Source organism: Typopeltis vanoorti, chromosome 19, assembly GCF_054136105.1.
Source record: "Typopeltis vanoorti isolate ZY-2024b chromosome 19, IOZ_Tvanoo_1.0, whole genome shotgun sequence".
In the NCBI taxonomy this organism is placed as follows: Eukaryota; Metazoa; Arthropoda; class Arachnida; order Uropygi; family Thelyphonidae; genus Typopeltis; species Typopeltis vanoorti.
Window position 1 is genome coordinate 19,502,111 of NC_143567.1, and position 17,532 is coordinate 19,519,642.

The following is a 17,532-nucleotide window of genomic DNA, read 5'->3' on the forward strand; positions in this document are numbered from 1 at the left end:
GTTTCAATTCCATCTAGGATAGGAGAAATTTATAAGTTTATGAAGGTGGATAACTTGCAGTATGAATTGCCCCTTGGTATTGCGCTAAGATACAAACTTAGATGAATCTGGATATTTAACTGTTGTTAGTTCTTTTAATTAAAAATTTCGTGAACCTCTCACAACTATTATGAAATTTTTGGTTTTTCAAGAGAAAGCCCTGCCATAAATCAACTTGGAATAAGCACGTTTTGTTGGTTTGTTTACCTTCTACATGCACTCTACAATCTGTTTATAATCGTAGCATCTTTAGACATTTAAAAATGCAATCCGGTTTGGAAATCTCACTAATTGACTTCTTCCTAGATTCTTCGAAAGTCTCATCGAGGTGGGGTTGTTCTAATTGTGTAGCGCATTTTTGCCAGTGTGTGTGCGTGCGTACACACACGCACGCGTCCCAAGACTGGCGGCAAACACAACTCCGTGCCATTCGGAGAACATTCCTATCATAAAGTTCGAGGGGAAGCTTGCATGCGGGACTGCAGAGGGCAGTGTGTTAGTGTCGAGTTAGAAACTAGCTGGCGAAGTCATTTCTTCCGTTAAAACAAAGGTGGCATCGTGCGGTAGAAGGGGGAATAACGAAGATGCAGTGAATGTTGATGACGAAAAACAGTTAATGGACGAGGTGGAGATGATGTGAAAGTGGACCTCCTCTTGTGGCGGTGCTCCGTTTCAGACCGCTGATCACGTGCTACTGCCGATATTTTTTTATTGGAAATCGTCGTAATGGAGAAATTGGTGAACATTTTATTGCAGCGAAGTGACAGCTCAATTCCGTGGGGTTTTCGATTGGAGGGTGGGGAGAATGGACACCCATTTACTATAGGAAGGGTAAGTAAACAAAATTGACGTTGTTAATATGAGAATTGATCTGTTTTGCTTTATACAAGTGACGTATTAGTAGTATCTTCTCCCATGACCTCCCCCCCCCATAAAAAGTTATTCGACAAAGTGTTTTGCTTTGGAACCGCGAATCAATATCTTACTATCCTCCCATCCCCCAATATTTATTTATATTCTTGGATGGCATCTATAGTGTCACTCATTGAGAGTTGTTCTGCTTCTGAATATATTCCTAATTAGTCATCGGAAAACAAAGCAATAAAAATACTGACATGTTGGTCAACTATATGCTTGTAGAAGTTTATGAGCCGGTTTTAATGTGTGCCAACTGTGGAAGGTATTGATAATATATGTGATTTCTTTTTTCACAGTGTGTACATTAAACAACCAGCCTTGTCGCATCCAGCAGAGAATTGAATTGGTGATTAAATTAGGTTTAGAATCGCAGTAGTGATGTCCAATTGGTGGCTCAGATTGAACCTGCAGAAAAATTAATCCATTTCTTTTGCATTTTTTTTGTTTTTCTTTTCGAAAAATACCATTTTTTTAAATAGTTTTTTATCCAGTTTCCACAGACTCCACTTACGATCCAATACCGATTCATCCTGTTTTATTTGGCCTATTCACAAGCCAAATGAAACCGCGTTGCGTCCTTTTACTTTTTAATGTGAGTTGTCGATGGCATCTCACGATGTTGAAAGAAACTTCAAATGAGGCAGAAATAAACTGTGTGCGTCTCAACAAATGTATGACTTTTACAGATAAGGATGTTGGATGGGTGAAGGAAATTGCTTTTCATGGTCTTCTTTGTCATTTGAGAAAGTGACTTGGTTATGAGGGGTTTGTGAGCTTTATGCTCGACTTTTGGGGGATGAAGGTTTAGACGTGATCAGCAGATGGGAGCGTGGCTTTTGGTCTTTTGTACTTGTGATGATATTTTTCGTTATAACTCGTAGCTTGTTTGATGAGTTGGTTTAAATGCGTGGCGACATCTGCAAAGTACCTTACTGCTATTGAGTGGAAAAGGGAAGAGATGTCTGGGGGGGGGGGGGGGTATCTTGGTGCATCAGTTCGTTCCTGATGAACAAAGAAGCATCTAATATCGTGCGGGGGCCTTATTTTGCACTCTTTGCGTGTATGTTGGGTTTGGTTGTGGCTCCAAGCCTGTGATGCATTTGTAATTATTGGTATTTTTGCCATCTGGTAGAGTAGTAGTTTGTTTCTTGCATTTAGTTTGCAGTGTCGGTTGATCATAGGATGTGGTTGTGCAATTGCTTTGTTTGCATTCGCACAGCTAACCGATCAGAGAAAACAAGACCTCTGTTTAAATAGACGCTGAGATATTTTGTTCTTGTGTGCCGTGGGATTTTGGTAAAAAACATCCGTACTTCTCCTTCTGGGGATGCTGGTCTTTTGGTGAAAAGTATGGCTGTGCTTCTTTGCGCGTTTATTTCGTGTCTCTATTTAGTAAATCAGTTTTGTAAGGTGCGATGCTCTCTTGGAGTCGTTTGGTTGCCAGATGTCGACGTACAGATCGTGTTAATAATAACATGTCAATATTGACACAATTTTCAGCTGTATGGATCTGATCTCATTGATTTTCACTTGCAATTTCATGTCACTTAAACATGATTTGATTAATTATATCGTGCTATGTGGGACATTTGCTTTTATGGGCTTATTAGAGAAGACCCTGATGCCAAATTTTGTCAAATGCTTTTGCAGCATCCAACATATTACTAGAGGCTATATGTTCAACGAGTTGTTGGATTTGCGGCACTGTACCATGATTGCTTCGGAAACCATATTGTTTATTTGGTATGATGTTTCCTTTATCTGTTGCTTCTTGTAATCTGGTTACGATAATTCTTTCTGCAATTTTTCCTAAGTTCGAGAGGAGACTGATGGACCGAGAGTTTTTTTGGGAGACTGTGGAGCTTTTTCTAGTTTATGTATCGAGATAACGCTGGCAATTTTCCAAGATCGAAGAAAATACTGAAATCTTAGTATTACAATTTATAATACTGACTAAGTGCATTACAGCTTTGAGCGAAAGAATTGTTATGATTTTGCTTGTGATTCCATCAGGACCCTGTGTTTTCCTGTTGCCGGGACATTTTATGACACTAGTTATTTCTACTGGGTAAGTGGGACGAATCATTTCCAGGTTTATGGGTTGGCTAACGTGCTTCGAACATAATGGTGGATCTTCTTGAAAACAAAGTTGAGGTTTATGTTTACAGATGCCGAAAAAGCAGAAGTTTTGCTTTTTCGGCATCTGTAAATACAATCCCCTGTTCGCCTTGCAACGGGGAAAGTGATTTGCGGTTGATGCGAAGAATTTTGATACATTTCCACACTAAATGATTATCAGGAGTGAGGGATGTGAGTTGCTTTTCGCATTGTGGATTTCTGTGATTTTTGAGAGCTTCTCTTGACTTGGTGAGTTTGTGGAAGATTTTTCGATCTTCTGGAGCCAGTATGCTAGGATATCTTTTCTCGCTTTGTTTTTTCCCTTTATTGCTTCATCGATTATGTTTTCTTTATGGTAGGTACAGGACCGATGTGTTTAGAGGTAACGCAGAATTATCCCCATGATATGAAGGATTGGGGTGCGGTGGAGTGAATGGATTCTGAGTACCTAATTGAAGTACGATTAGGCTGAGATCTAAGAAGAGTTCGTTTATCGTTGGAAGTTCATACTGTCTGATATTTTGTAGGATAGCAATGTCCAGGATATCAAGCTTGCCGAAGGGATCAAAGCGCTTGGGCTTAGATGGACTGGCTACTGCTATATTGTTGGAAGTGGTATATACGTTGAGGATTCGTCCATTTCCGTTTGTCATTTTGCTATTCCAAGCTGATTGCTCGGCGTTCAGATCACCTGCTCTGGTAATAGAACCTTTGGTGCCTAGAATGCCATCCGGGTCTGTTGGCAATAATGTTTTGCTTGGCGAGTTGTAGGCTGCCAACAGACCTTTTTTTAAGTTTTGGCTGACTAGGTGGATGATCGGCCTGTTTACCAGAAGTGGGAGGTTGAGAGGAACTTTTTATTTTTCTACGGTGAAAACTGCGACCTCTGTAGTTAGATGGGTCCTGCGCAGACTGCGCATTTAGAAGATATAACGTTTGGCTTTTTTTTACAGATTTGAGTGGATCTCACATCTGTAGTCTGTCTTGCATAACTTCTTGGCATGATCAAATTTCTGGCATCTGTGGCACCTGTCCTGTTCATGTCCTCCCAAAGGGATTCGGGGGTGATAATAATGCTGCATATAATGTGATGTCATATGTTTCTCTCTGGATTTTACTAATCTCAACTAAGACAAGTGACATTAGGCGTTTGTCTGCTCTGTACATTCTGCTTTTGAGCTCGCGTTTGATGAGATCTTCAGCTACCTCTTCTGTTGAAATTGTTTCTGTGACGCCTCTTAAGACGACTAAGTTCTCGTTGCTGAGAGAGAAACTGTGACAGGGAGGTTTTAAATTGTCTAGAAGCTTCGTTAGGTTTCGATAATCTGGAATTGTACTTGATTGCATTCTGATGATGCCTTTGTTAGTATTCCTTTTTAACAACAGTTGCCAACCGCTTTTATCCCGTAAAATGATTGGACGAATTCTTTCACCGGTAGTATTAGTATTATCACCTACAGTGGTTCCTTCCTCCACAGAAATAGCTTCCATTTTTTTTTTTTTTTTTTTTTATATTCATCGTGATTCCAACTAATGAAATTCTTTTTTGTGTTAAAATTTCTACTTTAATATTTTCATTATCTAAGCAGCTTACATCAATCTCTGTATCTGGTGTTGCAGTGTTATAAGTTGAGATATCCAAGCCATATGTGTAAAAGTTCTGAACGCCTGCTCACCGTCCAAATTTTGAGGTGTTCATCGCCTCCTCATCCATATTTAATTGAAAATACTCCAAACTTACTTGCCCAGTGATTGTTCAACAAAACTAAAAGTACGACAATAATAAAATATTCGAAAAGCTTCCGAATAAAATCACCCCCACTTGATATATTATAACGCTAATTTCTTAATAATCTTTTGCATTTTAATCAAATCCACTCCTACCTCGAGGTGATGGGCTCCTTATAAGGACTGGCTTAAAGGGGCGAAGCAAGAATGCTTTTCATCTTCTCCGTTATCTGTTGAGGACAGTGTAGGGATAAGGTGTTATTGAGCTATTAAAGCTCTGATCATGGCAGGAGGGTAACAGCAATAGCCACGCCTCAGTTAGAACTTCGTTGGCGATGTGTAAGTAATAAATAATATAATAAAGCCAACTCTAAAAATTCGGACGATCCCTAGATCACTCAATCGTGGGCGAAAGACCGTCCATCTCAGCGGTGGCCTTCCACCCACACACCACCACCGAGCAGAATCGCTCATATTCCGAAGAATAGCATTCACCGAGCAAGCCCCTCAGCGGGCCGTGCCGGAGAACAATTTCCCCGGAGACTCAAATTGCTCCCTTAAGGCAAGAACCTTAAGAGAGCGAACTCAAAGCTCTCGAATCTCAGCTCCCCATGGGGTAACAGCAACAGCCGAACCTCAGTTAAACTTCATTAGTACAGCATTGCATTCCATTACCCTCCAAGGGTATAATCTGGGCTCCTACGTTTTTGCTTAGTACTATATGTAGTTTCACCAGTCTTAAACTAGAATGGTGTCCATGTACACTTTGAAATTATTAAACGATAAAAATATAAAAATAATAATCATTAAAAAAATTTTAATTCAGCTAATAATTCATATGCTTTTTTAGAAAAATAAATAAAATCTGAAGACCTCCCTTCATAGACTAGCTGGTTATTGAACAGATAGAAAATGTCACATTCACAGATTGCATTGCAAATAACAAGTGAGAAATTTTTGAAAGAACACAAAATATTTCCTGTTAGGTAACACCGATCGATCCCTTATCGCTTCCTGTGGTTGAACAGTCAACGATTTATATTTCAATCATATCCCCCCCCCCCGGCCACCGTCATTTGCAACGCTCTGTATTTACTTTCCCTTATTCTTGTAGCTGACATTCAGAGTTTAACTTTTGGCGTAACGGCACTTAGTTTCAATAGTACGTTTGCTTTATTTTTATTAATCCAAACTTCTGTTGACTATCAAAGTCTAGTTTCCTAATTAAATAAAAAAAAGTGTTAAATTAAAAAACTTTCATAGAAAAGAATTACTATAGTCGGAAAAAATAAAAAATCATTAAGTAATTCAAATAAAATTTAAACACTTTTTCTTATTTCGGATAACGTTTATATTACTTGCTTAAGTGCCTATTTTTGAATTTAAAGGGATTTTAACTGCGATTGTTTCCAATGATTGAGGGTCATTTCCTTTCATCAGTGGCTTTCGGTACTTGATACTTCCACGAAGGACTTACATATCCTTCCTGGAAGTACTCAGAACGAGAAAATTTGTAGACTTGACATTGCTATTCTATCCCCTACGGCTTTTGCTATCTCTGTCACAGGTCAATGTGCGCAAACTCGCCTTCAGTTGATTGGATAATACGAAGTTAATGTTAGTTTTACTAACTTTTTTATGTCAACCAAAGAATTTTGTGCGTGGGAGAGAGTCATATTTTTAACGCGTCTTATTAAGATCGATTTATAAAGCTTGACTTGAGTTAACCCTTGGCAACAAAAATGTATTATGTTCTAACGTTTTATAAAGTTACCTACTGTTATCTTAATATAACTTTGTGGAAGTGACTACCGTAATTTTACTTTTTCTTTTCTATATATACTTTTTTCTATTTGATGCTTGATGGCAAAAATGGAATTGATGCTTATTTCCATGCCAACAGTACGTTGTGCTTCGTGTATCACGTGGAATGTCCCCAATAATGAAATATGCCGCCACCTTTCAAAGATAAGTGTGACTGAGATCAGATGCTGTACTCTCTCTGGCCTTTCTGTGGTTTCCTGGTGTTCAGTGCGGATGTTCCTTGGCATGTCTTTGCAGTAACTTCTTTTTTTTTGTTCAATACGTGATGTAATTTCATCAGTTTTTTTTTTTTTTTCTTACTCAATCTAATTCATAGTGTGTTCAAACACATCTCCGGACAGTGCCTGATTATATTGCGTACTCATTTCACAAATTGTAGTAACGTCTTTTGGAGTGTACGGCCTTTGCTCATTATCACACACGCACTTGAACGCAAACATTACTTCCGGACACACTATTGCAGTGTGTTTATTGCCAGTATCTGCCGCCTGTTGTCAGATATTAGCTATTAATGGATTTCGTTTAGAATGAGGTGTCTAATATTTTGGTCACGAAGTGTATAACGGACAATAATCATAGCAGAGCGAGGTGGAACGCAACACAACAATAAATCGCGTGATCCAATATGGATCAAAAATGAAATCAATAAATATATATTATTTATTTTAGTGTAAAACCTTGTGTCGTTCTTTGAAATCAAGGTAGAATACAAGTCACAAGAGAATGAATTTTGTTTAGCTAATCATCGTATTGAAAAAATCTGCAAAGTTGCTACTTCTACACAAGTAAAGAACTATCGTCCACTTACCAGTTAGTAAGGGGTAATTTAAGTACGTTTGTTGAATAGAAAGGGTAATTCATAACTTGACATCACTCAGTTTATTGTATTAAACATTACTGAATAAATAAAACAAGAACAAAATTACTTCTGTTTTTTTTTTTAACTTAACAATGTACAACACATCGAAATATAGAATCATTTAAAAAGTAAAAATTAGAATATTACCGACGTCTTCTAAGATTAAGAAATGAATCACATCGAAACAATCGTTTTAATGTGACCATAAAGAATGGCATGTGGTTAGTTTTGTCAGTCGAAGCGAACTTTTTATAATCATCACCGTAAAAATATCAGACGTAAACCATATCATTCATGTCGGCTGCTATCACTGCTACATCAAACTAATCAGACCTTCTCAGGAAATTCTAAACTGCAGACGGGCCATATGGCTATTGCTTCCCATGACCATCTTGCCTTACTGGCCTCGCTTGTATCTTGCGCCGAGTCCATTTAAAGGACTGCACAGGCATTAAACTAGGCCCGAGATATTTTAGAAGATAAGAGGAGTCTTACATCAAAACAAACTGAGTCATGCTGGTGTTCGCCCGCCTTTATTTTATTTTTGTTTTGTTTTGTTTTCTCCTGCATTACAAGTACAGGAAGTTTGACTATTTTTAAGTAGCTGCTCTGAGAAGGAAGTAGAACAAGCACGTAGAATAAATAAATGACTTCGTGTCTGAAAGAAGCGTACCATAGCAACAAAAATTAAGGTTTCTGTTCCGTAAGACATTAGATCCAGTGCCTACTTTTCTTTGTGTCTGACATTCAGCAAGACCTAATATTACGAAACAAACCTTGTATAAAATCTGACTTATGTAAAACATATCAAGTGTGATTTTTAAATTTTTTTTTTTTTCTGAGACGATCTCAAAGTGTATCTCTCCAGGATAAAGATGTCATTAACAACTTCTCTTATTAAAAATAAATAAATAAATAAATAAATAAATAAAAATCGGGAATATGTTTGAAAAATCTCTTCAGCCCTGTGTGTCCAGAAACTTTTTTTTTTTTTTTTTTTTTTTTTTTTTGAGGAGTTAACATTTGTTTTTCTGGAGGCAACTTATAACCCAGACAGGACAGATGCATTTCGAATTAATCTAATTTGTATCGCAATGATGGTATGTCGTTTACTTGCCTCTGATAGATTTTCCCCTTTGAAATCTTCACTATTGATTTAGTTTTTCTTGGATTACCTGTTATGAATCTTCCTCTGGGTGCTCCGGTTTCCTTCTCTTCCTCATAAACTGTTCATTCACTTTCTTTTGGCAGTAGCTTTAAAACCCAAAACTTATTGTGAAGTGTATACGATATTACGTACGGTAATGTCAGGACTACCCTAAATAGACTGTTTCTTAATGAAAGATTCAAATAATAATATTTATACAGACGGTAAATCTCCAAACATTCTCACTTAACAAGGATCTCGTAGTTCGCTGTTTATCAAACAAATGCGTTATGGTCCATAAAAATCAGCTTGGAACCTCATGTTCGTCATTGATGTACCAACGTTCTTGACTTTTTCTTAACCAATTCTTCCTCCAAACATACATGGATGTCTCCTCTCCCCTTGGCAACTCTGACCACCATCTTATTCAAGTCTCCTTCTCTACAGATTGCATTCCGTCCAACCAATCTCAGCCTCGTACCCGATGGCACTATACTTGTACCAACTGGTATGACCTCTGGAATTTTTATGCCACTTTTCCGTGATCAGCGAGTGCCTTCATTCTCCACTCCACTGCAAACCCTCTGACCTGTATCCAAACCCTGGTTCTCAAAAAAACATGTTCCTCTGCCATCCATAATAAAAATGCAGCTTATGCTTAATGACTTAAATTAAAACTCCACCTTCTCATTCAGCTTACACAACAGATTGAAACGTGTAAAAAAACGTTATCCACAATTCCAAAGCAGGCTTCGTAAGAATGAAATGCAATAAACTTGCCTCCTTCTCAACTGACAGGAAAGCCTTCTGGTTCCTAGTTAAGGCTGTTAGGCGTAAAAACTTCTGTCCTTCCATGTTGCCACCTCTCTTGCATCCTGATTACACTATGGTAGCCTCACCCAAGGAGAAGGCGGACCTCTTGGCATCAGCATTTTCCTCCAACTCCTGCCTGGATGACCAAAGCAAATCATCTCCTGTACTTCCACAAACTGCCCACTGCATGCCTCCTCTGAACTTTTGCCAAAAGGACATAAAAAAAAAAACTCTCATTAATCTTGATATTAATAAGGCTCCTAGTACAGATGGTATTTCTCCGGTTTTGCTCAAGAATTGTGTTCCAGAATTGACACCTATCCTGTATCACATATATAAACTACTATATTCTATTGGCATTCACCCAACACCAGGGAAACAAGTCTACATCCATCCTATACCCCAAAACAGGGACACAAATGTCAATCATCTAATTATGGACCCACTGCTCTCATCTCAGTGATGGAGAAGTTATCAACAACCAGCTTCTTCATTACCTGGAGACTCAACACGTAATTAACGATCACCGACATGGATTCCGCCATTCTCGGTCTACAACCGATCTTCTAACTTATCTCAACCACTTTTGGACATAGAAAGATTCGGAGAAATCCCTGTTATCGCTCTCTCGATATTTCAAAGGCATTCGATCGTGTCTGGCACAAAGGTCTCTTGAGCAAGCCGCCATCTTATGGCTTCCTTTCTACACTCTGTGATTGGATTGCCAGCTTCCTCACTGGTCATTCATTGTGTGACATGGTGGATGGCTCCCTCTCCTCAGATTTCCCCATCAACGCTGGAGTGCCTCAGGGATCTGTGCTCTCATCCACGCTCTTCCTCCTTTACACCAATGACGCCTTTCTCTGACTTTAAATCCTATTCACAGCTTTGCTGATGACAGTAATCTTTATTATCATTCGAGGAACACTGACTTCATTGTCATCCTGAAATGAAACAAAGACAACTTAGTAAATTTCTTTGCCAAAAGAAAAACTCAAGCCTGCTTTATTACCTGCAAGAAAAATCCTTCGTCATCCCTTCTCATTTTTGATAATGTTCCAGTTTCCTTTCAAGGTCCACTTTCTCTTCTTGGGCTGACTGTCGCATCCAGTTGATCCTGGCACAAATATTACTCGTATAGCCTCCTCAGCTTCTAAAATGCTTGATGTTCGTTTGCATTGTAAACATTACTTCTCTTCCCCTAAACTCCTAACACTTAATAAATCTCCGATCCGTCCAGCTTTGGAGTACTATTCCCACATTTGGGATGGAGCACCCAAGACCTCTAAGAATTCTTGATGATATTCAGAAGAGGGTAATCTGCTTAATAGATAACCCTTCCCTCACAAACTCCCTTCAGTCACTTTGTCATAGGCACTCTGTTTCAGGACTGTGCATTGTCTATAGGTACTTTGCTCCTCTGCACTGTCTGCTACTATTCCTCTACTAACCATAGAAGAACTAGAACAGCCACTGGCTAACACCATCCAGCTTCGAACACACGCCGAACTAATTTCTGCATTCCATCCACCTTTAATTCTTTAGAACAATCTCCCCATACTGTTTTTCCCACTGAGTACAACCTCTCACTCTTTAAGAAACATATCACAGGCTACATTTTTCTCCTTAATCACTTGCCCACACATGGCACTGTAGTGTTATAGGTCTTGTGACCTTTCATGTGTGGGGTCAACATAAAAAAAAAAGTGAACGCTGTTCACTTGCTATAAAGAAATGGAATATCAATACCACCATCGTGATTGGCTGAAGGATGTGTGTATGTATAAGTTTATTATAACTATTTTTATGTAAAATAATTTTAAATATTTAAATTAAAAATGAACAATAATTCCTTAAGTATTCATTTAAAATCATTTACTTGCTCACACACTTTATTTTCTTGGAATTATTATATATAAGAAATATGTAATACAAACTATACTTGTTCCGATGTGTTTAGAAATACCTACCACATTTGTCCTATTCTAAGATAAAATGAAAAAGCTTTGTGCAGCACTTATTATTATGTGGTGTTGTTTCATACAACAATTAGAATTATAAACTTACATTAATTTTAAACTTGAAATGTATTTACTTTTTCACTACATGTGTTTATTTTAATCTTGCGAGAAATTTGGAACTTGCAATTAAGATGAATACTTTCCCCTTTTTTTATTACTTAATTAATTTGATGCTCTTTTCTTAAACTGAAAACTAATTTCGTTCAATAATGCACCTTTCGTAGAGAATACCGTCGTATATTGCCGATGAATTTACTTCCGAGATAGACATATTTCCTTTGTCATTTAATTACAAGGCTAACATGTTGCACACGACTCAAGCTCTGGTTTAGAAATTTTAAATCAAGTTATTCGCTTAGAATATTTATTAAAAAATTGTATAAATAAAAAATAAAGAAAATGTTTTCAAACAATAAAAAATAGAAAGAAATAATCATTATAATAATGAGTAAAGCAAAACACCATAAAAATGTAATTATAATTGATATAGATATAATGGATCAATAGAACATGCTGTTCTAACACAATCCGATGTCTTCCATCTTGGCCCTGTATGCGGACGAATCTCTCCGACCCCACTTAGTTACCAGAAAGCTTTAAGAAAACCTTCTAAAGCTGGAGAGTTGGTTCTCCAAATGGAGATTGGAAGTCGACCCCCCCCCCCCCCCCCAAAAAAAAAAAGCTCAGCCATTCTTTTCTCGAAAAGGCCAATATCTCCTGCAGGAGATGTGTTACTATTCAATACTAAAATTCCCTGGCAGACAGAAACAAAATACCTGGGTATTTTGTAATTCTGTGTAATTCTCTACAAAAAGCTATCTTTCAACCAACACATCAAGTCTACGTGCGCACAGGCATCTAAAGTCATAGCTCAGATCTATCCGCTAATTAATAGAAATAGCAAGCTCAGCAACAGAATCAAATTGCAACTATACCAGATGACGATTCGTCCTATAATCACCTATGCCTCTCCGGCCTGGAGCCACACCTCTAATGCTAACATTATCAAAATACAGCGAGTGCAGAACAAGTGCTTGAGAATGATTCTGAACGCCCCGTGGTATGTTTGAAACAATCAACTCCATAGAGATACAAATATTCCCTATATTTTCTCTTTCCTACAATCCTTAGCATCTAAGTTCTTCCTAAAGATGTCGACACATCCCAACGATTTGGTTCAGCCAGCTGCTGCATACGAGGCAACGGACATATTCAAATATAGAAGACCAAAAGCTATATTAACCTTCTGTAGCGATGCATAATCTCCATGCGCAATCAGGGCGAGCAAACTACTCATAAATTTTACCCTCACTGTAACCGCAACAGATAGCGGGGAATATGAAAAGCATCTTGCTTCACCCCTAAAGACATAAATGTCAATTGTCACGAAGTTTGTATTTTTGAACGTGGACTAATTATATATTTGCGATAATGTAATAGTAATGAATTATTTTTTTTATTCTAACTCATTAGCAATCGGAAAATGTGAATACATTCTGAAGCTGAATCTTAGATATGCTATAGCAATGAATTAGCGATCTTCCTGCCACATTTTTAGATAAGGTTTCCTTCACCTCCATCCTCATAAATACATGAACACTGACCTATTGTTGCATTTCTGCGAAGCAATTAAATAGCGCCGAGGTTGGTTGTATCTGTGATTAGTTGTAGAGTGACACCCACACATCGTCTTGCTCGGTAATTAACCGTTTAATGATTCTTTCGACCGTAAACTCCTATGGGGATCTCTTATTAACATTTGACTTCTATAGAAAGATTTTAGATAGGTTATAATTGTTTGGAAATGCTTATACTGTTACTTAAATTAAGGGAATATTAAATCCCGCATAGTTTTAAAACCGAATAAGAAACTCAAAGATCGGAATCAGAGAGTTTCTTGCCGAATATAGTAAACTATAAAGTATCGGCGACACTAGCGTTAGCCAATGCAAGTGATCCTAGTACGTAATACAATACCGGGCAACTCGTTGCAAAGGTGGAGGAAGTTCAGATCGCTATTCTTAGGTATTTTCCATAATGTAAAAACACATTTCCTAGGAAATGTATGATGTTATTACATTATGGAGGGAGGTCACTACCCAGACCGGTTTCAGCCTAACTTCCTCCACCTTTGCAACGAGTTGCCCAGTATTGTACTACGTACTAGGATCACTTGCATTGGCTAACGCTAGTGTCGCCGATACTTTATAGTTTACTATAATCGGCAAGAAACTCTCTGATTCCGATCTTTGAGTTTCTTATTCGGTTTTAAAACTATGTGGGATTTAATATCCCCTTAATTTAAGTAATGTTTTCATTGCCGAAATGAAGCTTATTAGCTCTTTATACTTAAGTAGCTTATACTGTTAGCTGGTTATCCATAAGTTAATATTATTACTGATAATCTCAGAAAGTTATTATTACTAATGATCTCAGAAAAAAGCACGTATTTCCAATAATCATAACTAAATGTAAATCGAACCATTTTTTGTATAAAAAAGACGTATGATATATTTAGGTGTGCTAATAATCTTTGCAAAGTAATTTGTTTTTTGAAAGCCTTTCTTACTTGAAAATAATATTAGATCTTTTTTTTTTTTCGGAATGTTGTATTTTCTTTACTAAATATTAGTCAAATAAACACAAAAATTAGTTTCCAAATAAATTATTAGCCTATCTGAATATACCGGGTGATTATAAAATAACGTGAAGTGTTCAGAGCCCTCTAGTGAGTAATGTATTGGAAAACACACCAATATTCGGTAGACGTACACAGTGGAACATGGGGATTCGATTTAACGAAAAAAAAAGTACCAAAAGTCGCCAACAGGGGAAATTTTGGCGCTGTTTACCGAGCAAAATGCATAAATTTGCATTATCGCCTTTCTTGTGAGCAATCATGCAATAAAAGGAAAGACTGAGATTTCTTATCATTCGTAGACGAACTACTTTTCGATGCCTCTTACCTTACGTGAGCGTGCTTTGTTAGTCAAACTTTATTATCAGCGGAACAATAATGCCAGTGCTTGTCTTCGTGATTTTCGGCGTATGAAAAATTTATGAAAAGGACCGATCAGCGTAACAAACTTACGAAAACTGATTCGGCGATTTGAAACTACTGGAACTCTAGCAGTGCAGGTAGGCAGGGGACACAAACCAATCAATCACCAACAAGTTGAACAAGTTTCAACTGCTATTGTGGAACAGGAGATGACGAATGTGCAGGGTACCAGCAATGTCCCGGCAAACGGATATCGCATACACAACGGTGTGAAAAATCCTACATCAGATGTTGAAGTTTTACCACTATAGAATCAATCATGTTCAAGAATTGCGCCCTGGTGATGCGACCACACGAATCGACTTATCTTTGAGATTCTTAGCGCGCATGGAAGTGGATGATGCCAGGCCGTGACAGATTTTATGGAGTGACGAAGCGCACTTTTATTTGAACGGCGATATTAACACACGCAACTGTCGCATTTGGGCTGCAACTAATCCGTACGTGTGTCTGCAGATGCCTATCCACTCGCCCAAAGTCACACTGTGGTGCGGATTTACGGCATCTTTTATCATCGATTCATAGTTTTACGAGGGAAATCGCCAAAGTGGACCAGTGACCTGTTCCGTCAATGCTAACAGGTATGCCAATATGCTACAGAACTTTGTGGTTCCACAACTGCAGCAAAGAGGATGTCTCGATTCGACCATCTTCGTGCAGGATGGTGCATCACCCTACATCGGACTTCAGGTACAGCGTGTATTGCGACAACATTTCTCTGACAGAAGAATCATTAGTCGTGCATTTCCCACGCCATGGCCACCGAGATCGCCTGATCTCAATCCTTGTGACTTTTATCTGTGGGGATTTCTTAAAAGCATTGTGTATCAAGGACATGGACCCGATGTTCCAACTTTGAAAGATCGAATAACGTTACACGTGAGACAAATCAATTCCGATAGGTTGCGAGCCACTGTGGAAAATGTCGTGCACCGTATGCAGTTCCTGGAACATCAGAATGGTGGTCATATTGAACGTCATTTGTAATTAACAATAAACGTCATGAAATTGATGTGTGCTGTCTCTCATTTGCCATTTAGTCATTCATTAGTCACACCTACTAAAAATTAATTTGGCAGCGCCAAAATTTCCCCTGTTGGCGACTTTTGGTACTTTTTTTTTTTTTTTTAGTTAAATCGAATCCCCATGTTCCACTCTGTACGTCTACCGAATATTGGTGTGTTTCGTCCAATCTATTACTCGCTAGAGGGCTCTGAACACTTGACGCTATTTTATAATCACCCGGTACTTAACAGAAGTCATTCTAGCGTCTAGCACCAGGTGGCGTGATATTCATTTATATCAGGAATCTCCCGAGAATATTTCTTACAACTTTTTAAAAACAAGTTGTAAGAAAATAGTACTAATGTTGATTTTCAGTAATACAAGAAAACGCTCTCTTTTTTTTTAATCCAATTTTGAGAAAATGTTATTATAAAGTGGGCAAATAAATATTTGTTTAACATACAAGATTATCTAAAATTAACTCTCTGAATTCACTTATTTATATTGCGAATGTTTATTTTCAAACCCTGTATATTTCTTTTGCATGATTATCCCACGCGTGTGCTGACACAGATCTTTTATTGTGGTAACAGTTCAGATAATTTTAAAACTACTAAATGGCGTCAGTTTTTCATTCTTAATAATGATTTTCATTTTTTATATATCCTGTCCTAAAATTATTAACCAAAATGCAACATTTGTCCACCAGAATATCTAAACCTATCATAAGTCATTTTTAGTGGTGTCATCTTATTATTATAATGGGCAGTTTGTTCTGCTTTTATTAACTCGAAATATCTTTTTTATTGTTTTTATTTATATAATTTTTAATAGGCGAGCACAATTAGGAGCGCTTAGATCATGACAGTCTACTTTGTCATGATCTCCGCTCATTTTGTCATAATTTTCGTGGTTCCATCAATTCTTATGGCAGTTCAACTGCCAATGGTTACATAAACTGTGAATCCTGTCTGATGACACCATTTTGGTGTCATTTAAGGCTTTCTGTAAGCAAGCAATGTCACGCCAGGCGATGAAAATCTTCTACCTATACCTAAATCGAGTAATCGTTTTAATTTAACTTTTTAACTTTTAATTGAACGTTTTAATGTAAGTTCCTCTCAGATTTTGACTGATTTTCTTGCTCTCAAGGGAGTAATTTAGAGTTGGATTGGGCACCGATGGGATCTTCGACCCGTTGGTCTTTCATGCCCTACGAGACTAGCTAAATCACCTTCAGTTAGTCTTTATACAAGTTTTTTGATGGCTCGAACCTGATTCCATCCATTCAAATGGAATTTGTTGTTGATATAGCGGAAATAGTGATGATACATCCCCCATGAAGATATGTATCATCACAATTTCTCGAAAAACAATAAAATCAATTAGAACATAATATACTAGAGGTAATTTAGACTCCTTGAATTTTGAACTTAGCGTTATGACCAGTATTTGCATTTCGAACGTGATCTTTTCATTTAATGCAAGTTGTTTTGGGTTTAATTATTTTTATTGCAATAACCAACTGTACTACCATTACAGAATTTAAATGGGGTCCTCTGAGTGTACAGCAATATACAGTCGAACCCGTTTCGTACGTATTCCTTTTATACCAAAACCCAAAACAGGGAAGGAGTTATAGGAAATATAAGCGATCGATGGAGTTTATCTGCTATGATTTTAGTGTTCAGAAATGACTGAATTTGGATTTTCATCTAAGAGGAATTGTTTATATCTTGCAGCTGTTTTGACACTATTGAATGGGATGGGCTGTAGATGTTTTCCCATACAGTTTCGTAGTTTGATTTCAGTCCCAGTAAACTCTTGCATGTGGGCTGATTGTACACAGCTATCGTATTGCTCTTCCTTTCAAATGCGACCACGGCATATTTTTGTTCCATAGAGACAGAGTTATTTTTGAAAGTGATGTCATTTGGCTAATGAACCAGATCAACAAGAAAACAGCTTTGCTAATATCTGTGGCTCAACGTGATATGCA

At 37.6% G+C, this 17,532-nt stretch overlaps 1 protein-coding gene across 1 annotated transcript in view; it reads left to right on the plus strand.

The window, feature by feature from the left end:
* Nucleotides 1-556: 556 nt before the first annotated feature.
* The window catches only part of LOC150095891 (uncharacterized), a 96,672-nt gene continuing 79,696 nt past the window's right edge, over nt 557-17,532 (plus strand). Inside the window, exon 1 of the mRNA XM_090409111.1 lies at nt 557-870. Coding sequence (XP_090265237.1) covers nt 766-870 — 105 coding nt within the window. The 5' untranslated portion in view covers nt 557-765. The remainder of the gene's footprint in view (nt 871-17,532) is intronic.